The following is a 22,317-nucleotide window of genomic DNA, read 5'->3' as shown; positions in this document are numbered from 1 at the left end:
GGAATAGAATCTGGTGAAGTTACCGAGTGACAGGGACAGAAGACCTTCCTAATATTTAACTGGTGACAATTATAACAATAATGGCTTATTGCCACAAGTAGGCTTCAATTAAGTTACTGTGAAAAGCCCCTAGTCGTCACATTCCGGCGCCTGTTCAGGGAGGCAGGTACAGGAATTGAGCCTGCACTGCTGGCATTGTTCGGCATTACAAGTCAGCTATTTAGCCTACTGTGCTAAACCAGCCCCTTTGGATCATCACATTTGAAAATATTTATCTCTGACTCCTGGACACACAGTAGTCACACATGAAATGAGTTTCAGAAACCCAGGAATCATTTGAGAAATGATTTAAGTTGTTGAAAAAAGTGACATGCTGTTGAAGCTGCTCATCGGAACCGTTCACAAGGATGACAATTGTCACGGCAACAGCAATTTATGCGAAGTGTTCCCTTTACAATTGGTAGTCTTGCGAACTGCCCTTCTGAATGAATGATGAAAAGCTTTGACAACATGTCTTTTTTCCCAGTAATGCTCAAGTTCTGGTTGACCAATTAAATTAGGTGGAACCGTGGGGGAGGGGGTTGGGGCTGAGACACAGGACGGTATAGGACACGTGGACTGCGGCAATTCTAAAAATGTCAGCTCACCGCCACCTTCTCAAAGGCAATAAATACTGGCCTTGCCAGCGATGCCCTACATCCCATGAATGAATAAAAGTAAGGAGGGGGGCCATTTGCTTTCTCATGTGTCATGCTGACTGGCTCTATGGAAGAGTTTTGTAATTTGTCTCATACCCCCACTGCAAAATTATCCCATTTGGGTATTTCTCCAATTCCCTTTTCAAAATTAAACTTGAAACTGCTTCCACTGCCCTTTCGAGGTGCTCTGGTTGCACATACTTTTACCAGCCAGCATAAATCTCAGGATGTGTATCCCTGGTAAATGTAATACCCATCTCTAATTCCAGATCTCTAATCTCCACATTGGATTTAAATTTTGTTTGTTGTCACATGTACCGAGGTACAGTGAAAATACTTTTTCTGCGAGCAGCTCAACAGATCATTAAGTATATGAAAAGAAAAGAAAATAATTTATACGACATGTTCCCTTTACCACAATGCAGCAAGACCTGGACAACATTCAGGTTCGGGCTGAGAAGTGGCAAGTAACATTCACTCTACACAAGTGGCAGGCAATGAAAATCTAACCATCTTCCCGTTGACGTCCAATAGCATTACCATCACTGAACTCATCACCATCAACATCCTAGGTGTTACCATTGACCAGAACCTGAACTGGACCAGTCATAAAAATACTGTGGTGACAAGAGCATCTCACAGGCTGGGAATTCAGCAGAATGTAACTCATCTCTTGACTCCCAACACACTCAAGAAGCTTGGCACCATCCAGGAAAAAGCAGCTTGCTTGCTTGCACCCCATCCACCAATAAAGACATTCACTCCCTCCACTACGGCCACGCAGTGGCAGCAGTGTGTACCCGCTACGAGATGCACTGTGGCAATTCGTCAAGCCTCTTTAACAGCATCTCCCAAACACGCAACCTCTGCTGCAGAGAAGGTCAAGGGCAGCAGATTTATGGGAACATCACTGTTTGCAAGTTCCATTCCAAGCCGTACACCTTGTTAGTGATGGCCACATCCTGTGAAAGAATAAATAAAAACACGGCACAGTTTGCATTGCTGCCTCACAGCGCCAGGGTCCCAGGTTCGATTCTGACCTCGGGTGACTGTGGAGTTTGCACTTTCTCCCCGTGTCTGCGTGGGTTTCCTCCGGGTGCTCTGGTTTCCTCCCACGGTCCAAACGGGCAGGTTAGGTGAATTGGCCATGATAAATTGCACAAACGTTTGGTGGGGTTACGGGGCTAGGAGTAGGAGATTGGGCGTAGGTAGGGTGCTCTAGCGGAGCAAGGTGCCGGTGCAGACTAGGTGGGCCAAATGGCCTCCTTCTGCCCTGTAGGGATTCCATGATATTTCCCTTAAGAAGATGTTGGGCTGCCTTCTTGAACTGCTGTGGTCCGTGTGGTGAATTTTGTTAAGAGCTGAAGGGTGCCAAGAAATAGAAGAGGTGAAAGTATGCACTGCAAGTGGGAGCTTATTGGCTTAGAATCAGAGTAGTGATATATTCCATACTCTGATGTTTGCGCTACCAGAACCCAATGGAATACTCAAGATGTGGGCTGTGTAGACCATTGGTATCCTTCCATTGTGGATGTGTGGTTCTTTTTTTTTGCATTATTGATTGCAGCTTTAGATGGAGTATTTAAAATGCTTCGGTCTCTTTCATCCTCACTCTTGGTTAATTCAACATCATTGACAACAAGATACATAGAGGGCAAGACTCTCTATTTGGGAGACTAAATGTTGACGCCAGGACTGAATTGTGCGTGGTTCGCATTTCCGTTGCCAGTGCTATTTGGGGACAATTCAGGGCATACGATTGGGCCAGCACTCTGCTGGCATGAATTCCGAGCAATTGTCGGCCCAGCGGGCATTCTAACCGGGAGAGGTTCCAAAGGCTGCAGTGCAGGTGTCCATTGGTTGGACTGAATCGGCGCCGGGCGTGAATTTTGGCCGGACGCCTGATTCTCCACATGATCGCGATTCACGTTTGCAGCATCGCCACGTGGAGAATTTCACCCAGCTTACACTTTTGGCAGGTTATGTTACAATTGTATAGGACTTTGGTGTGGCCACTTTTGGAATACTGTGTACAGTTGTGGTCACCACATTACCAAAAGGATGTGACGCCCGCAGGCAGCAGCGTGACTCCCGCTCGCAGGCAGCAGCGTGACTCCAGCCCGCAGGCAGCAGCGTGACTCCAGCCCGCAGGCAGCAGCGTGACTCCCGCCCGCAGGCAGCAGCGTGACTCCCGCCCGCAGGCAGCAGCGTGACTCCCGCCCGCAGGCAGCAGCGTGACTCCAGCCCGCAGGCAGCAGCGTGACTCCCGCCCGCAGGCAGCAGCGTGACTCCCGCCGGCAGGCAGCAGCGTGACTCCCGCCGGCAGGCAGCAGTGTGACTCCCGTCCGCAGGCAGCAGTGTGACTCTCGCAGGCAGCAGTGTGACTCCCGTCCGCAGGCAGCAGTGTGATTCCCGCAGGCAGCAGTGTGACTCCCGTCCGCAGGCAGCAGTGAGACTCCCGCCGGCAGCAGCGTGACTCCCGCCCGCAGGCAGCAGCGTGACTCCCGCAGGCAGCAGTGTGACTCCTGCAGGCAGCAGTGTGATTCCCGCAGGCAGCAGGGTGACTCCCGCAGGCAGCAGCGTGACTCCCGCAGGCAGCAGTGTGACTCCCGCCCGCAGGCAGCAGGGTGACTCCCGCAGGCAGCAGTGTGACTCCCGCCCGCAGGCAGCAGAGTGACTCCCGCCGGCAGGCAGCAGCGTGACTCCCGCAGGCAGCAGCGTGACTCCCGGCGGCAGGCAGCAGTGCGACTCCCGCCGGCAGGCAGCAGTGCGACTCCCGCCCGCAGGCAGCAGCGCGACTCCCGCCGGCAGGCAGCAGTGCGACTCCCGCCCGCAGGCAGCAGCGTGACTCCCGGCGGCAGGCAGCAGCGTGACTCCCGCCCGCAGGCAGCAGCGTGACTCCCGCCCGCAGGCAGCAGCGTGACTCCCGCCGGCAGGCAGCAGTGTGACTCCCGCCGGCAGGCAGCAGCGTGACTCCCGCCCGCAGGCAGCAGCGTGACTCCCGCCGGCAGGCAGCAGCGTGACTCCCGCCGGCAGGCAGCAGCGTGACTCCCGCCCGCAGGCAGCAGCGTGACTCCCGCCGGCAGGCAGCAGCGTGACCCCCGCCGGCAGGCAGCAGCGTGACTCCCGCCGGCAGGCAGCAGCGTGTCTCCCGCCCGCAGGCAGCAGCGTGACTCCCGCCGGCAGGCAGCAGCGAGAATCCCGCCGGCAGGCAGCAGCGTGACTCCCAAAGGCAGGCAGCAGCGTGACTCCCGCCGGCAGGCTGCAGCGTGACTCCCAAAGGCAGGCTGCAGCGTGACTCCCGCCGGCAGGCTGCAGCGTGACTCCCAAAGGCAGGCAGCAGCGTGACTCCCGCCGGCAGGCTGCAGCGTGACTCCCAAAGGCAGGCAGCAGCGTGACTCCCGCCGGCAGGCAGCAGCGTGACTCCCAAAGGCAGGCAGCAGCGTGACTCCCGCCGGCAGGCTGCAGCGTGACTCCCAAAGGCAGGCTGCAGCGTGACTCCCGCCGGCAGGCAGCAGCGTGACTCCCGCCGGCAGGCTGCAGCGTGACTCCCGCCGGCAGGCTGCAGCGTGACTCCCAAAGGCAGGCAGCAGCGTGACTCCCGCCGGCAGGCAGCAGCGTGACTCCCGCCGGCAGGCAGCAGCGTGACTCCCGCCGGCAGGCAGCAGTGTGACTCCCGCCGGCAGGCAGCAGCGTGACTCCCGCCGGCAGGCAGCAGCGTGACTCCCGCCGGCAGGCAGCAGCGTGACTCCCGCAGGCAGCAGCGTGACTCCCGCCCGCAGGCAGCAGCGTGACTCCCGCCGGCAGGCAGCAGCGTGACTCCCGCCCGCAGGCAGCAGCGTGACTCCCGCCGGCAGGCAGCAGCGTGACTCCCGCCGGCAGGCAGCAGCGTGACTCCCGCCGGCAGGCAGCAGCGTGACTCCCGCCGGCAGGCAGCAGCGTGACTCCCGCCGGCAGGCAGCAGCGTGACTCCCAAAGGCAGGCAGCAGCGTGACTCCCGCCGGCAGGCAGCAGCGTGACTCCCGCCGGCAGGCAGCAGCGTGACTCCCGCCGGCAGGCAGCAGCGTGACTCCCGCCGGCAGGCAGCAGCGTGACTCCCGCCGGCAGGCAGCAGCGTGACTCCCGCCGGCAGGCAGCAGCGTGACTCCCAAAGGCAGGCAGCAGCGTGACTCCCGCCCGCAGGCAGCAGCGTGACTCCCGCCGGCAGGCAGCAGCGTGACTCCCGCCGGCAGGCAGCAGCGTGACTCCCAAAGGCAGGCAGCAGCGTGACTCCCGCCGGCAGGCTGCAGCGTGACTCCCAAAGGCAGGCTGCAGCGTGACTCCCAAAGGCAGGCTGCAGCGTGACTCCCGCCGGCAGGCAGCAGCGTGACTCCCGCCGGCAGGCAGCAGCGTGACTCCCGCCGGCAGGCAGCAGCGTGACTCCCAAAGGCAGGCAGCAGCGTGACCCCGGGGTCTGCGCTCAGGCTGCGGATCGGGTGGCAACCGGACCAGGCCGCGGCCCATCGCCCCGGCAACCGATCGCCAAGGGGGCGGAGTAACGGCTCAGCCAATGGCCGGCGACGTTAGTCAGGGGTGTAGGAGAGCGGCGGCCAATGGCGGCGCGGCTTCCGGCAGCGGCGGGGAGTTTGATTTGACTTGGGGAAGGCGGCGAGAGAGAGAGAGAGAGACCCAGACAGAGACCCTCAGAGAGAGCCAGACACCGTCAGACAGACGGCAATACCGTGTCAAGGATCCAGGCAGACGGTGCAGCCGCTCCCGGTTAGAGATTGGGGATTATCTGTTTAAATATTGTCCATTTCCTCTGGTTAGAGATTGGGGATTACCTGTTTAAATATTTCCATTTCCCCTGGTTAGAGATTGGGGATTATCTGTTTAAATCTGTTTGGGGCAGCAGGGTAGCATGGTGGTTAGCATAAATGCTTCACAGCTCCAGGGTCCCAGGTTCGATTCCCGGCTGGGTCACTGTCTGTGTGGAGTCTGCACGTCCGCGTGGGTTTCCTCCGGGTGCTCCGGTTTCCTCCCACAGTCCAAAAATGTGCGGGTTAGGTGGATTGGCCATGCTAAATTGCCCGTAGTGTCCTAGAAAAAATAAGGTTAAGGGGGGGTTGTTGGGTTACGGGTATAGGGTGGATACGTGGGTTTGAGTGGGGTGATCATGGCTCGGCACAACATTGAGGGCCGAAGGGCCTGTTCTGTGCTGTACTGTTCTATGTTCTATGTTTTAAATATTGTCCATTTCCCCTGGTTAGAGATTGGGGATTATCTGTTTAAATATTGTCCATTTCCCCCGGTTAGAGATTGGGGATTATCTGTTTAAATATTGTCCATTTCCCCTGGTTAGAGATTGGGGATTATCTGTTTAAATATTGTCCATTTCCCCCGGTTAGAGATTGGGGATTATCTGTTTAAATATTGTCCATTTCCCCTGGTTAGAGATTGGGGATTATCTGTTTAAATATTATCCATTTCCTCTGGTTAGAGATTGGGCATTATCTGTTTAAATATTTCCATTTCCCCTGGTTAGAGATTGGGGATTATCTGTTTAAATATTGTCCATTTCCCCTGGTTAGAGATTGGGAATTATCTGTTTAAATATTGTCTATTCCCTCTGGTTAGTGATTGGGGATTATCTGTTTAAATATTGTCCATTTCCCCTGGTTAGAGTTTGGGGATTATCTGTTTAAATATTGTCCATTTCCCCCGGTTAGAGATTGGGGATTATCTGTTTAAATATTGTCCATTTCCCCTGGTTAGAGATTGGGGATTATCTGTTTAAATATTGTCTATTCCCTCTGGTTAGAGATTGGGATTAACTGTTTAAATATTGTCCATTTCCCCTGGTTAGAGATTGGGGATTATCTGTTTAAATATTGTCCATTTCCCCCGGTTAGAGATTGGGGATTATCTGTTTAAATATTGTCCATTTCCCCTGGTTAGAGATTGGGGATTATCTGTTTAAATATTGTCCATTTCCTCTGGTTAGAGATTGGGGATTATCTGTTTAAATATTTCCATTTCCCCTGGTTAGAGATTGAGGATTATCTGTTTAAATATTGTCCATTTCCCCTGGTTAGAGATTGGGAATTATCTGTTTAAATATTGTCTATTCCCTCTGGTTAGAGATTGGGGATTATCTGTTTAAATATTGTCCATTTCCCCCGGTTAGAGATTGGGGATTATCTGTTTAAATATTGTCCATTTCCCCTGGTTAGAGATCGGGGATTATCTGTTTAAATATTGTCCATTTCCCCCGGTTAGAGATTGGGGATTATCTGTTTAAATATTGTCCATTTCCCCTGGTTAGAGATCGGGGATTATCTGTTTAAATATTGTCCAATTCCCCTGGTTAGAGATTGGGGATTATCTGTTTAAATATTGTCCATTTCCCCTGGTTAGAAATTGGGGATTATCTGTTTAAATATTGTCCATTTCCCCTGGTTAGAGATTAGGGATTATCTGTTTAAATATTGTCCATTTCCCCTGGTTAGAGATCGGGGATTATCTGTTTAAATATTGTCCATTTCCCCTGGTTAGAGATTGGGGATTATCTGTTTAAATATTGTCCATTTCCCCTGGTTAGAGATTGGTGATTATCTGTTTAAATATTGTCCATTTTCCCCGGTTAGAGATTGGGGATTATCTGTTTAAATATTGTCCCTTCCCCTGGTTAGAGATTGGGGATTATCTGTTTAAATATTGTCCATTTCCCCTGGTTAGAGATTGGGGATTATCTATTTAAATATTGTCCATTTCACCTGTTTAGAGATTGGTGATTATCTGTTTAAATATTGTCCATTTTCCCCGGTTAGAGATTGGGGATTATCTGTTTAAATATTGTCCATTTCCCCTGGTTAGAGATTGGGGATTATCTGTTTAAATATTGTCCATTTCCCCTGGTTAGAGATCCGGGATTATCTGTTTAAATATTGTCCATTTCCCCTGGTTAGAGATTGGGGATTATCTGTTTAAATATTGTCTATTCCCTCTGGTTAGAGATTGGTGATTATCTGTTTAAATATTGTCCATTTCCCCCGGTTAGAGATTGGTGATTATCTGTTTAAATATTGTCCATTTTCCCCGGTTAGAGATTGGGCATTATCTGTTTAAATATTGTCCCTTCCCCTGGTTAGAGATTGGGGATTATCTGTTTAAATATTGGCCATTTCCCCTGGTTAGAGATTGGGGATTATCTGTTTAAATATTGTCCATTTCCCCTGGTTAGAGATTGGTGATTATCTGTTTAAATATTGTCCATTTTCCCCGGTTAGAGATTGGGGATTATCTGTTTAAATATTGTCCCTTCCCCTGGTTAGAGATTGGGGATTATCTGTTTAAATATTGTCCATTTTCCCTGGTTAGAGATTGGGGATTATCTGTTTAAATATTGTCCATTTCCCCTGGTTAGAGTTTGGGGATTACCTGTTTAAATATTGTCCATTTCCCCTGGTTAGAGATTGGGGATTATCTGTTTAAATATTGTCCATTTCCCCTGGTTAGAGATCGGGGATTATCTGTTTAAATATTGTCCATTTCCCCTGGTTAGAGATCGGGGATTATCTGTTTAAATATTGTCCATTTCCCCTGGTTAGAGATTGGGGATTATCTGTTTAAATATTGTCCATTTCCCCTGGTTAGCGATTGGGGATTATCTGTTTAAATATTGTCCATTTCCCCTGGTTAGAGATTGGGATTATCTGTTTAAATATTGTCCATTTCCCCTGGTTAGAGATTGGGGATTATCTGTTTAAATATTGTCCATTTCCCCCGGTTAGAGATTGGGGATTATCTGTTTAAATATTGTCCATTTCCCCTGGTTAGAGATTGGGGATTATCTGTTTAAATATTGTCCATTTCCTCTGGTTAGAGATTGGGGATTACCTGTTTAAATATTTCCATTTCCCCTGGTTAGAGATTGGGGATTATCTGTTTAAATATTGTCCATTTCCCCTGGTTAGAGATTGGGAATTATCTGTTTAAATATTGTCTATTCCCTCTGGTTAGAGATTGGGATTATCTGTTTAAATATTGTCCATTTCCCCCGGTTAGAGATTGGGGATTATCTGTTTAAATATTGTCCATTTCCCCTGGTTAGAGATCGGGGATTATCTGTTTAAATATTGTCCATTTCCCCTGGTTAGAGATCGGGGATTATCTGTTTAAATATTGTCCAATTCCCCTGGTTAGAGATTGGGGATTATCTGTTTAAATATTGTCCATTTCCCCTGGTTAGAAATTGGGGATTATCTGTTTAAATATTGTCCATTTCCCCTGGTTAGAGATTCGGGATTATCTGTTTAAATATTGTCCATTTCCCCTGGTTAGAGATCGGGGATTATCTGTTTAAATATTGTCCATTTCCCCCGGTTAGAGATTGGGGATTATCTGTTTAAATATTGTCCATTTCCCCTGGTTAGAGATTGGTGATTATCTGTTTAAATATTGTCCATTTTTCCCGGTTAGAGATTGGGGATTATCTGTTTAAATATTGTCCCTTCCCCTGGTTAGAGATTGGGGATTATCTGTTTAAATATTGTCCATTTCCCCTGGTTAGAGATTGGGGATTATCTATTTAAATATTGTCCATTTCACCTGTTTAGAGATTGGTGATTATCTGTTTAAATATTGTCCATTTCCCCTGGTTAGAGATTGGGGATTATCTGTTTAAATATTGTCCATTTCCCCTGGTTAGCGATTGGGGATTATCTGTTTAAATATTGTCCATTTCCCCTGGTTAGAGATCGGGGATTATCTGTTTAAATATTGTCCATTTCCCCTGGTTAGAGATTGGGGATTATCTGTTTAAATATTGTCCATTTCCCCCGGTTAGAGATTGGGGATTATCTGTTTAAATATTGTCCATTTCCCCCGGTTAGAGATTGGGGATTATCTGTTTAAATATTGTCCATTTCCCCCGGTTAGAGATTGGGGATTATCTGTTTAAATATTGTCCATTTCCCCTGGTTAGAGATTGGGGATTATCTGTTTAAATATTGTCCATTTCCCCTGGTTAGAGATTGGTGATTATCTGTTTAAATATTGTCCATTTTCCCCGGTTAGAGATTGGGGATTATCTGTTTAAATATTGTCCCTTCCCCTGGTTAGAGATTGGGGATTATCTGTTTAAATATTGTCCATTTCCCCTGGTTAGAGATTGGGGATTATCTGTTTAAATATTGTCCATTTCCCCCGGTTAGAGATTGGGGATTATCTGTTTAAATATTGTCCATTTCCCCCGGTTAGAGATTGGGGATTATCTGTTTAAATATTGTCCATTTCCCCCGGTTAGAGATTGGGGATTATCTGTTTAAATATTGTCCATTTCCCCTGGTTAGAGATTGGGGATTATCTGTTTAAATATTGTCCATTTCCCCTGGTTAGAGATTGGTGATTATCTGTTTAAATATTGTCTTTTCCCCGGTTAGAGATTGGGGATTATCTGTTTAAATATTGTCCCTTCCCCTGGTTAGAGATTGGGGATTATCTGTTTAAATATTGTCCATTTCCCCTGGTTAGAGATTGGGGATTATCTGTTTAAATATTGTCCATTTCCCCTGGTTAGAGATTGGGAATTATCTGTTTAAATATTGTTTATTCCCTCTGGTTAGAGATTGGGGATTATCTGTTTAAATATTGTCCATTTCCCCCGGTTAGAGATTGGGGATTATCTGTTTAAATATTGTCTGTTTCCCCCTGTTAGAGATTGGGAATTATCTGTTTAAATATTGTCCATTTCACCTGTTTAGAGATTGGGGATTATCTGTTTAAATATTGTCCATTTCACCTGTTTAGAGATTGGGGATTATCTGTTTAAATATTGTCCATTTCCCCTGGTTAGAGATTAGGGATTATCTGTTTAAAATCCATCTCCCCTGGTTAGAGATTGGGGTTATCTGTTTAAATATTGTCCATTTCACCTGTTTAGAGATTGGGGATTATCTGTTTAAATATTGTCTATTTCCCCCGGTTAGAGATTGGGATTATCTGTTTAAATATTGTCCATTTCCCCTGGTTAGAGATTGGGGATTATCTGTTTAAATATTGTCCATTTCCCCTGGTTAGAGATTGGGGATTATCTGTTTAAACATTGCCCATTTCCCCTGGTTAGAGATTGGGGATTATCTGTTTAAATATTGTCCATTTCCCCTGGTTAGAGATTGGGGATTATTTGTTTCAATATTGTCCATTTCTCCCTTGTTAGAGATTGGGGATTATTTCTCCTCTTATCCTTTGTCTGTATGTGTGTGAATTGGAGTGATTGTGTATTTATTGTACATCCTCTGCTTTTTTGTAAATATTTTTATTCTCTTTCACATTTTCTCCTAAATTTACACCCAACACTAAACAATAATCAGTAACGAATGTAATGCCAATCTCCATATGAATAACAACGTTCCCATCCTCCCACCAAGATCTCAAACAATAGCCCGCATGTTAACATAAACAAATGACAAAATGGAATCAAGAATCGCCCATAGTCATCATTATTGCATACAGTCCCCCTCCCCCCAACCCTTCCAGCCCACCCTAATATTTGATGTGAACCAATTCTCGAAAATGCATTCTGATGAATAATGCCCATGAGTTGGAGAATGCCTCCATCCTTCCCCTCAGTTCAAATTTGACCTTCTCAAGAGTTAAGAATTCCAGCAGGTCTCCCCCCCCCCCCCCCCCCCCAAAAAAAAATGCCAGGGCTCAGGGTGGAGAGGTTGATCTCCACCCTAACAGGATCCGCCTTCGGGCGATCAATGAGGCAGAGGCTACAACATCTGCCTCCACACCCCTTTCCAACCCCAGCTGGTCTGACACCCCAAATATGGGCTACCGAGGGCCTGGGTCCAGAATCACGTGCACCACTTTAGAGATTACACTAAAAACCTCCCCCCAGTAATCCCCCACCTTTGGACAGGACCAAAACATGTGGACCCCCTCCCCGCGCCATGTTCATACACACCATCTGTTTCCTCAAAGAGCTAGCACGTCCTTGTGCTCTACGAACCACCATCAGCTGTATCAGCCCCAACCTCGCACACGAGGTGCGGGCGCTCACCCTCCGGAGCATCTCACACCAGAACCCCTCCTCCATATCCTCTCCCAACTCTTCCTCCCACTTTGCCTTGATCCCTTTCAGCGGTGCCTTCTCCTCTTTCAAAATAGCCTTGTAATCCGCCCATACTTCATTCCCAGCTCCTTCAATCCTGCAATCCGACCCCCAAGAAACAAATCTTTTAGTGTCCTAATTCCTTTCTCCTTCCATCTCTGAAAATTTCCATCCCACTTCCCTGGCTCAAATCTGTGGTTCCCCCGAATCGGGGTTTCCCTTGACCCTGCCCCCAACCCGAAGTGCTGGCAAAACTGCCTCCAAATTCTCAACTAAGTTATTACTACCGGACTCACTGAGTATCTCCCCCGGGCCTTCAGGAGTGGCACTGTTGTTGCGCCTTCAATCCCGACCCCCTACACAAACTTTCCCCCATTCTGACCCATTGGGAGTCAGCCCCTCTGACCCAGCCTTCTCCACATTCGCCGCCCAGTAATAATACATCAGGTTAGGAAGACCCAAATATCCTATGTTGTTAATGTATGGTATGATCTGTTTGTAGTGCACAAAGGACAATGGTTTTCACTGTACCTCGGTACATGTGACAAAAAAATCTAAATTGGACGGCATGGTGGTGCAGTGGTTAGCACTGCTGCCTCACAGTGCCGAAGACCTGAGTTCGATCGTGGCCCGGGGTCACTGTCCGTGTGAAGTTTGTACATTTACCCCATGTTTCACCCCCCCACCCAAAGATGTGCAGGTGGATTGGCCACGCTAAATTACCCCTTAATTGGGGGAAAAAAAGAATTGGGTACTTTGAATTTTAAAAAAAAGACAATAAATCTAAATCTTTTTCTAAGTTCTGAATGCACCTTCATTGGCCATCAAGCCTTGGAGTTTGACTTGAACCTGGAGCGTCAGGCTCAGACGTAGGGATATTACCCACTGCTCCACAAGACATGGGTGACTTCAACTTCCCCAATATTGATTGGAACCTCCTTAATGCAAAGGGGTTGGATGGAGCAGATTTTGTCAGGTGTGTACAGGAAGGATTCCTGACTCAATATGTAGATAGGCTGACTAGGGGGGAGGCCATGTTGGACTTGGTGCTTGGCAACAAACCAGGCCAGGTGTCAGATGTCTCAGTGGGAGAACATTTCGATGACTGACCACAACTCCTTGACCTTTACCATACTCATGGAGAGGGATAGGAGCAGACAGTATGGGAAGGTATTTAATTGGTGGTGGGAAATTATACTGCTATTAGACAGGAGCTGAGGAGCATCAAGTTGGAACAATTGTTCTTGGTGAAATGCATAAAAGTAATGTGGGGATTGTTTAAGGAGCACTTGCTGCGAGTGCTGAATAGCTTTGTCCCACTGAGACGAGAAAGGAATGGTAAGACGAAGGAGCCTTGGATGACAAGAGAAGTGGAGCTTCTAGTCAAGAGGAAGAAAGAAGCTTACGTAAGGTTGAGGAAGCAAGGATCTGATTTAGCTCTAGAGAGTTACAAGGTAGCCAGGAAGGAACTCAAAAATGGACTGAGGAGAGCTAGAAGGGGGCATGAAAAATCCCTGGCGGGAAGGATTAGGGAAAACCCCAATGTGTTCTACACTTATGTGAGAAATAAGAGGATGAGCTGAGTGAGAGTAGGGCCGATCGGGGACAGTGGAGGGAACTTGTGCCTAGAGTCTGAGAAGATGGGGTGGCCCTAAATGAATACTTTGCTTCAGTATTCACTAGAGAGAGGGACCTTGTTGCTCATGAGAACAGTGTGAACCAGGTTAATAGACTCGAACAGGCTGATATTAAGAAGGAGGCTATGCTGGACATTTTGAAAAGCATCAGGATAGATAAGTCCCCTGGGCCTGACGGGATATACCCAAAGTTACCACGGGAAGCGAGGAAGGTGTTTGCTGCACCGTTGGCGATGATCTTTGCGTCCTCACTCTCCACTGGAGTAGCACCGGTTGATTGGAGGGAGGAAAATGTTATTCCCCTGTATAAGAAAGGGAATAGGGAAATCCCTGGTAATTACAGATGCATCAGTCTTGCTTCTGTCGTGAGCAAAATATTGGAAATGCTTCTGAGGGATAGGATTTATGATTATTTAGAAAAACATAGTTTGATTAAAGATAGTCAGCATGGCTTTGTGAGGGGCAGGTCATGCCTCATTGAATTCTTTGAGGATGTGACGAGACCCATTGATGAAGGTCGGGCAGTGGATGTGGTGTATATGGATTTCAGTAAGGCATTTGATAAGGTTCCCCATGGTAGGCTTATTCAGAAAGTTAGGGGGGATTAGATAGAGGGAAATTTGGCTGTCTGGTTGCAGAATTGGCTGGCCGAAAGAAGACAGCGAGTGTAGTGGATGGAAAGTATTCCGTCTGGAGGTCGGTGACCAGTGGTGTCCCGCAGGGATCTGTTCTGGGACCTCTGCTCTTTGTGGTTTTTATAAATGACTTGGATGAGGAGGTGGAAGGGTGGGTTAGTAAGTGTGCCGATGACACGAAGGTTGGGGAGTTGTAGATAGTGTTGAGGGTTGTTGCAGGTTTCAACAGGACATTGACAGGATGCAGAGCTGGGCTGAGAAGTGGCAGAGGGAGTTCAACCTAGAAAAATGTGAAGTGATTAATTTTGGAAGGTCGAATTTGAATGCTGAATACAGGGTTAAAGGCAGGACTCTTGGAAGTGTGGAGGAACAGAAGGATCTTGGGCTCCACGTACATATATCCCTCAAAGTTGCCACCCAGGTTGATAGGGTTGTTAAGAAGGCGTATAGTGTGTTGGCTTTCATTAACAGGGGGATTTAGTTTAAGAGCCGCGAGGTTTTGCTGCAGTTGTATAAAACTCTAGTTAGACTACACTTCGAATATTGTGTCCAGTTCTGGTCGTCTTATTTTAGGAAGGATGTGATGCTTTGGAGAGGGTACAGAGGAGATTTACCAGGATGCTGCCTGGACTGGAGGGCATGTCGTATGAAGAAAGGTTGAGGCAGCTAGGGCTTTTCTCACTGGAGCGAAGGAGGCAGAAAGATGACTTGATAGAGGTGTACAAGATGATGAGAGGCAAGGATAGAGTGGATAGCCAGAGACTTTTCCCCGGGGTGGAAATGGCTGTCGCGAGTGCACATCATTTTAAGGTGATTGGTGAAAGGTATAGGGGAGATGTCAGAGGTAGGTTCTTTACACAGAGAGTAGTGGGTGTGTGGAATGCACGGCCAGCAGAGGTGATGGAGTCAGAGTCATTAGGGACATTTAAGCATCTCTCAGACAGGCACACGGACAGCAGAAAATTGAAGGGGTGTAGATTGGGTTGATCTTGGATTAGGATTAATGGTCGGCACAACATTGTGGGCCGAAGGGCCTGTACTGTGCTGTACTGTTTTATGTTCTAAGACCTCCTTCCTGTTCTTATTGCCTGCCATTGGCAGAGTTTGGAAGGATTTGCAGGTTGATACTCTATCTGTTAGCCTTGCTTTGGCCCTCAAACCTGGTCTGCATATTAAGTAGCAGATGAGCTGAATAACTGGGTCCAGCAGTCGCTGATGGATACCCTGGTGTTACACCTCTTGCTGTAATATCCCACCCACTGGATTCTCTGAGTCCCAACGTTTCAGATTTTGAGGGCACAATTTTAATTATGTGCAAATGAATGGATTTTGAGTGGTTTAAAATTCTGTCCTGTGTCTGTTCATACACCAATACATTGATGAACATATCTTTTCAGTGAAGCATTGTAGAGTTGGTACGTTTCTGAGCAAGGCAGTTAATTCTCTGGTGCAGTATATTTCACTATTGGAGGTGCTGTCTTTCAGATAAGCGGTAAAACCAAAACTTTTGTGTGGCAGTTGAAGATCCCATTATCATGAAACTGTCTGGTAATGATCTCATTGCTGTTTGTGATCTTGCTGTGCACAAATTGGCTGTGTATCCTTGTGATTAATGTAGGAATTTGAGATATATGTTGTATTATATGTATTTAGTGCTGTAAGGATTAAACACCTGGGTTAATGTGTGTATGACTGCTGCAGTACTGTTTTTAAAAATCCTGGTTTAAAAGACAGCTATGTTTTGGAAGCCAGCAATGCAATTAAAGCATCATAAAAGCTTGGGCTAATGGATATTTGTTTGGATTAAGACGGTTCCCTGTGGAGTAGTTAACTAGGTGCATTGTGTTTCGGCTCGGTAAACTGCTGCCATTAATGGGAGGAGCTAGAATTTGCAGCAAAGCAGTTTAGTTTAGTTTTAGATTGGGACGTGAGCAGAAGTTAAGCATCTGCTCTCTTCGCAATTTGACTGGGGACAGACCAGCAGCAGCTGATCTTAAGACACTGACTTCAAGATTTTCCTGTCAAGAGGATAGGCAGTTTCAACAGTGAAACTATGAAGACAGTTTCTGAAGACTTCAGCTAGAGATCCTGCATCGTTCTGACAGGACAGGATTCAGGTCAAAAACATTCTCCAAAGAACATCTCTTAAGCAAGTGTACCTGGATCTGCTAACTATTTAAAAGTGGATTGAGATCTGAGATGTTTTTGTTTTTAAGGGTTATTGTGTCACTGTATTCATCAGCATTGTTTAAGGGGTAATTGGAAGCTTTTTTTGTGTTAAAGATATTTTAATACTATGCTAGTAATAAAGTTTGTTTTAATATACCATATCCCTATCTTGTGTGAAGTCACTCCTGGAGTGAAGTATCCTTTCCCCACAGTCTTACAAAATTAAAATAAAATATTGGGATTTCTGTCCAGTATCCTAGCCACTGTTGGGTTCCGATCTGGGATCGTAATAATCCTGCAGTAGCACAGTGACTATGTGATCTTTTATGCCCACCTGAGAGCAAATGAGGCCACTTCAAACAAGTCCCGAGGTTGTGAAAGGCTTCATAATAAACACAAATAATTTATTTTTTCTTTCTAAACAATTTGAATTGACCCAATGGCATTTTACCTGTACTGTGGGGCTGGATCTGGTGTGCAGAGATATATCTGACCTTGTGTATAATTCTTCAACAGGCTCCCCTCGTGGCCGTGCATTTGCTGGAGTTGGCCGCCATGGCCTTGGTGAGCCTGATGGTCCTGTATGAGGATGATTCAGTGGAAATGCAATTTACAGATGGCTCCAGCCTTCAGCTCTCCCCTTGCGGATCAGAGTTCTTGTTCGAGAAGGCCCCTGCACCATCCATGCACCCCTTGCATAGTTCCAGCCGAGTCCGTCAGCGAACATCGTTTGTCATCAGCACCTACAAGGTGGGAGAGCCCGACTTGCAGAGCGGACAACTTGCACAAGTGCTTTAGAGATGTTATAATATAGGAAACGTGGCAGCCAATTTGCACACAGCAAGGCCCCGCAAACAGTGGTAATGACTAAATAATCTGTTTCTGATTCTGGTTGAAGTAAAGAACACTGAGGCACTTTATCGAATAATGCCATGTGATCTTCAACGCCCACCTGAGAGAGCAAATGAGGCCAAGGTTTAACAACTCATCTGAAATATGGCAGCTCCCATTAGTGCAGGACACCCTCAGCACTACACTTAACTCGTTGTTATCCTTCTATCCATGAAACGTGATGGACTTGCAGCAAATAAATCCATTTTAGGTGGGGTGTATTCACTTTGCCGATGGCTGAAGAGGTCAAAGCTTGAGAGGTCGTCTTTTTAAAAAAATATTTTTTATTCTACTTTTTCACATTTTCTCCCAAATTTACACCCACCAATAAACAATAATCAGTCACGAATGTAATGTCAATCCCTATATCAATAACAGCGATCCCATCCTTCCACTAAACCCCAAACATTAGCCCGCATGTTAACATAAACAAATGACAAAAAGGAATCAGGAATCATCCATCGTCACCATTAACACATACAGTCGTCCCCCCCACCCCCCCCACCCCACCAAATGTTCGATGTGATCCAATCCTCGAACGTGCATAATGAATAACGCCCATGAATTATAGAACCCCTCCATCCTTCCCCTCAGTTCAAAGTTGACTTTTTCAAAGCGTCACAAATTCAAGCAGGTCCCCCTGCCACGCCAGGGCACAGGGTGGAGAGGTTGATCTCCACCCGAACAGGATCTGCCTTCGGGCGATCAATGAGGCGAAGGCTTGAGAGATAGTTTGTCACAACTGCCGAATATGAAGCTACCAAGTATTATTGATGACTGTTGCCAAGCTGCTGGGGTCAGCCCGGATTTTGTACTGAATTTTCTGAAATGTTGCTTCTACCTTCTCAGCAGAAGCTGAAGTGTTAACCACTGAACCACAGCTAGCGCCCATTAATCTTGCCTTCAGAGAAGTGTATATAACTGCCCTGGTGTATACCCACTCTGAATCCCTTTTATTTGTGCTTTCACCCCCAGCAGTTCTGCAATTAATATTTTTGCTTGTTTTCCACTTTAATCATAGTTTTGTTCTGAGGAAGATTATGAGAGACATAAAAGCACACTGTTGCTTCACAGCGCCAAGAATCCGGGTTCGATTCCCGGCTGGGTCCCTGTCTGTGCGGAGTCTGTACGTTCTCCCCGTGGGTTTCCTCCGGGTGCTCCAATTTCCTCCCACAAGTCCCGAAAGACGTGCTGTTAGATAATTTGGACATTCTGAATTCTCCCTCAGTGTACCCAGGCAGGCGCAGGAATGTGGCAACTAGGGGTTTTTCACAGTAACTTCAGTGGTGTCAATGTAAGCCTACTTGTGACGCTAATAAAGATAATTATTATTCAGAGATCAACAGGCTGGCTAGGCCAGCTACAGACACATGAAGTGTGGCAGTGTCCAGAAGTTGAGTTAAGATTAAAAAGTCCAATGCCACTATTTCAAGCAAGGCGGCAGAATTCTGCCTGGTGTCTGGGCAATCTTTAGTCAACATCACAGAAACAAATTATCTGATAATTATCACCTTGTTGTTTGCGGATCTTGCTGTGTACACACTGATAGTCATTTTCCTATACAGGTATAGCTGCCATAGTCCCAGATGAGAAAGTGAGGCCTTCGTGAAGGACCGGGTTAGGGCCGGTTAGTTAAGTTGCCTGGACAGCTGTTCATGATGCAGAGTGAGGTTAGAGGCACGGGTTCAATTCCCGCACTTGCTGAGATTATTCGTTATTTGCCTTCTCAACCTTGCCCCTCGTCTGAGGACTGGTGATCCTCAGGTTAAATTGCCACCAGCCAGCTCCCCTTCTCACAGGGGAAAGCAGTCTTTGGTCATCTGGGACTGTGGCGACTTTACTCGTTTTTCCGATATTAAAGCAGTGACTGCACTTAAACGATTTCAATGGCTGTAAACTGCTTTGAGGTGTGAAATGAAAATCGCTTATTGTCACAAGTAGGCTTCAAATAAAGTTACTGTGAAAAGCCCCTAGTCGCCACATTCCGGCGCCTGTTCGGGGAGGCTGGTACAGGAATTGAAACCGCGCTGCTGGCCTGCATTGGTCTGCTTTAAAAGTCAGTTGTTTAGCCTGTGCTAAACCAGCCCCTCTGTGTTCTCTGTTCATGAAAAGCACTGTATAAATGCAAATAGGGGCTGGTTTAGCTCACAAGGCTAAATCGGTGGCTTATAAAGCAGCCCAAGCAGGCCAGCAGCACGGTTCGATTCCCGTACCAGCCTCCCCGGACAGGCGCCGGAATGTGGCGACTAGGGGCTTTTCACAGTAACTTCATTGAAGCCTACTCGTGACAATAAGCGATTTTCATTTTTCATTTCAAATCTTTTTTTCTGTGTCAGAAATGCCTCTATGATCAGCCTATTTTTCTCCACACTTTGCAGTCTTGTTTGTTTTCCTTTTGGGTTATTCATAGGAACCTCCCATTTCCAATTTCAGGTAGTCTAACATCATCTTTCTCTTACTCCTGGGGACACAGGTTCAAATCCCGCCATGGCAGATGGTGAAATTTAAATTCAATAAATATCTGGAATTAAAAGTCTACTGATGACCATGAAATGATTGTTGTAAAAACCCACCTGGTTCACTAATGTCCTTTAGGGAAGGAAATCTGCCGTCCTTACCCGGTCTGGCCTACATGTGACTCCAGACCCACAGCAATGTGGTCGGTTCTTGAATGCCCTCATGGATGGGCAACAATTGCTGGTCCAGCCAGCGACGTCCACATCCTATGAACGAATATTTTTTTTTAAAAAATCTCCATCCCTCTATACTTCTTTATTCACCTCCTTTCGAAAGTTTTCATGCTTTAGGATGCGGTGAATCCTTGTTGCCTTAAGATATAAAAAAAAATTACTAAGACTGCTCTGTAGAGATCGTGAGAAAATAATTTGCAGGACGATGGGGAAAGATTGTGGAGGAGTGGAGTCGGCACTGAATAGAGACCTTTCTGTGCTGTGAATAGAGTGCAAAAATATAACCAATATTTAAAAAAAGAATAACCAATATACTCCCAGTTTCATCTCTTGAGTAATTAATTGTACTGAGGTGTCTTGCTGTGAAAGTCCACTGTGGTTATGTGTGAGCATTTTGTACTGTTTCTATTTCCCCTACAGGAGCAGGTACTGCAAGCTCTGGAGTTCAGGAACCGGTTCGCCTCTCAGCCCTATCTCGCAGCAGATCTTATTGCTGCCGGCAAGCTATCGGTAAGTCCTAAATCACGGCAACGCTCAGTGGCAGCTCTATCCATCCCACATTGGCGGCCACGACGAAATAACATTGCTGTAATGTGCTTTGGAATAGAATCCATAAAATCCCTACAGTGCAGAAGGAGGCCATTCGGCCCTTGGAATCTGCACTGACCCTCCGAAAAAGCACCATACCTAGATCCACTCACCTGCGTTAACCCTGTAACCCCATCTAATCTGCACGCCGTTGGACTGTGGGAGGAAACCCACGCAGACACCGGGAGAATGTGCAAACTCCACACAGTCACCCAAGGCTGGAATGGAACCCGAGTCCCTGATGCTGTGAGACAACAGTGCTAACCACTGTGTCACCGTGCTGCCCTGAACATTCTGAGGTAAAAGCCATTGTATAAATGCAAACCTTTTTCTTTATGAACTGTTCAGTACGTTTGTATAAATCTCTGCCTCTTTTCTCTCGCCCTCTAGAATATGTTCTTCGATATCTCCGAAGTGAAGTGGCCTGGAACTGACACAGAAGACGCAGTGATGATTGCTGACAATGGACGAGTGACGGTCTCCTCACTAGGAGGTCACGCGTTTCTCTACCTGGCTCCATCTCAACTGGAGTTCACTGTAGAGTTCCTGGCATGTGTCAACCAATCTCCTGTCAGCAAGCGACTCATTAAAGCTGGCAGGGGGTGGACTAGTGGGCCCCAACAGCCACTCAGCCACAACTTGAACAAGATTAAGCCTGTAGGATTTGGTGTGGATCAGGGTGGTTCGGGGAGAAAAGTCCAGAGTTCTCAGAGTAAATCAAATGGAGCTTCATATCCCCAAATGCTGGAACTGAGAGATGGAGGCTCAATCCACTGCAAGTACATCCACCAGTACATCTGGGTGGTTCAGCACCACACTGTGTCCTCGTGTCCGCCAGAGTGGCATTGTCCTCTGAAACTCGCTCTTCATCATGACTACAAGCAGGAAAAGTCACGACTTGATGGGACACGTAAGCACCTACAGAGCGCTGACAAACCTGTGGCACCAGGAGTTGATATGACGCAAGGAACAGCCACAGCTCTTCCCAAAGTGCTGCCACTGAATTGCCCAGCCCCACACCTTCACAGGTAGACATTAGGCAATCGTTTATAACCTAGTAGAGGCTGTGTAACTATCACTGGAACATTTATTGTACCCTGTCTAGATTGTGATCCATTGTCACAAGAATGATGTGACCAGTGTAATGGGACGCAGTGCGTCACTCCCAGTGTAATGGGACACAGTGCGTCACTCCCAGTGTAATGGGACGCAGTGCGTCACTCCCAGTGTAATGGGACGCAGTGCGTCACTCCCAGTGTAATGGGACGCAGTGCGTCACTCCCAGTGTAATGGGACGCAGTGGGTCACTCCCAGTGTAATTGGACGCGGTGCGTCACTCCCAGTGTAATTGGACGCGGTGCGTCACTCCCAGTGTAATTGGACGCGGTGCGTCACTCCCAGTGTAATGGGACGCGGTGCGTCACTCCCAGTGCGATGGCCCGCAGTGCTTCGCTACCAGTGTAATGGGACGCAGTACGTCACTCCCAGTCTAATGGCACGCAGTGAGGCACTCCCAGTGTGACGGCCCGTAGTGAGGCACCCCCAGTGTGACGGCACGCGGTGGGCACTCCCAGTGTGATGGCCCACAGTGAGGCACTACCAGTGTGACGGCCCGCAATGCGTCATTCCCAGTGTGAGGGCCCGCAGTGAGGTACTCCCAGTGTGATGGCCCGCAGTGAGGCACTCCCAGTGTGACGGCCCGCAGTGCGTCACTCCCAGTGTGACGGCCCGCAGTGCGTCACTCCCAGTGTGACGGCCCGCAGTGCGTCACTCCCAGTGTGACGGCCCGCAGTGCGTCACTCCCAGTGTGACGGCCCGCAGTGCGTCACTCCCAGTGTGACGGCCCGCAGTGCGTCACTCCCAGTGTGACGGCCCGCAGTGCGTCACTCCCAGTGTGACGGCCCGCAGTGC

At 47.6% G+C, this 22,317-nt stretch overlaps 1 protein-coding gene across 2 annotated transcripts in view; it reads left to right on the top strand.

The window, feature by feature from the left end:
- Nucleotides 1–5,359: 5,359 nt before the first annotated feature.
- The window catches only part of c8h5orf34 (chromosome 8 C5orf34 homolog), a 56,498-nt gene continuing 39,540 nt past the window's right edge, over nt 5,360–22,317 (top strand). Inside the window, exons 1-4 of one of the 2 annotated variants that reach the window (XM_038805943.1) lie at nt 5,360–5,456; nt 16,754–16,987; nt 20,239–20,328; nt 20,797–21,434. In XM_038805943.1, the coding sequence (XP_038661871.1) occupies nt 16,793–16,987; nt 20,239–20,328; nt 20,797–21,434 (923 nt within the window). In that variant the 5' untranslated portion in view covers nt 5,360–5,456; nt 16,754–16,792. Of the gene's footprint in view, nt 5,457–16,750; nt 16,988–20,238; nt 20,329–20,796; nt 21,435–22,317 lie in introns of both variants that reach the window. The other variant, XM_038805944.1, reaches the window with a different exon arrangement.

The sequence above is a fragment of the Scyliorhinus canicula genome, chromosome 8 (assembly GCF_902713615.1).
Source record: "Scyliorhinus canicula chromosome 8, sScyCan1.1, whole genome shotgun sequence".
Classification (NCBI taxonomy): Eukaryota; Metazoa; Chordata; class Chondrichthyes; order Carcharhiniformes; family Scyliorhinidae; genus Scyliorhinus; species Scyliorhinus canicula.
Note: the sequence above shows the minus strand (reverse complement) of the source record. Positions and strands in the feature narration are given on the sequence as shown.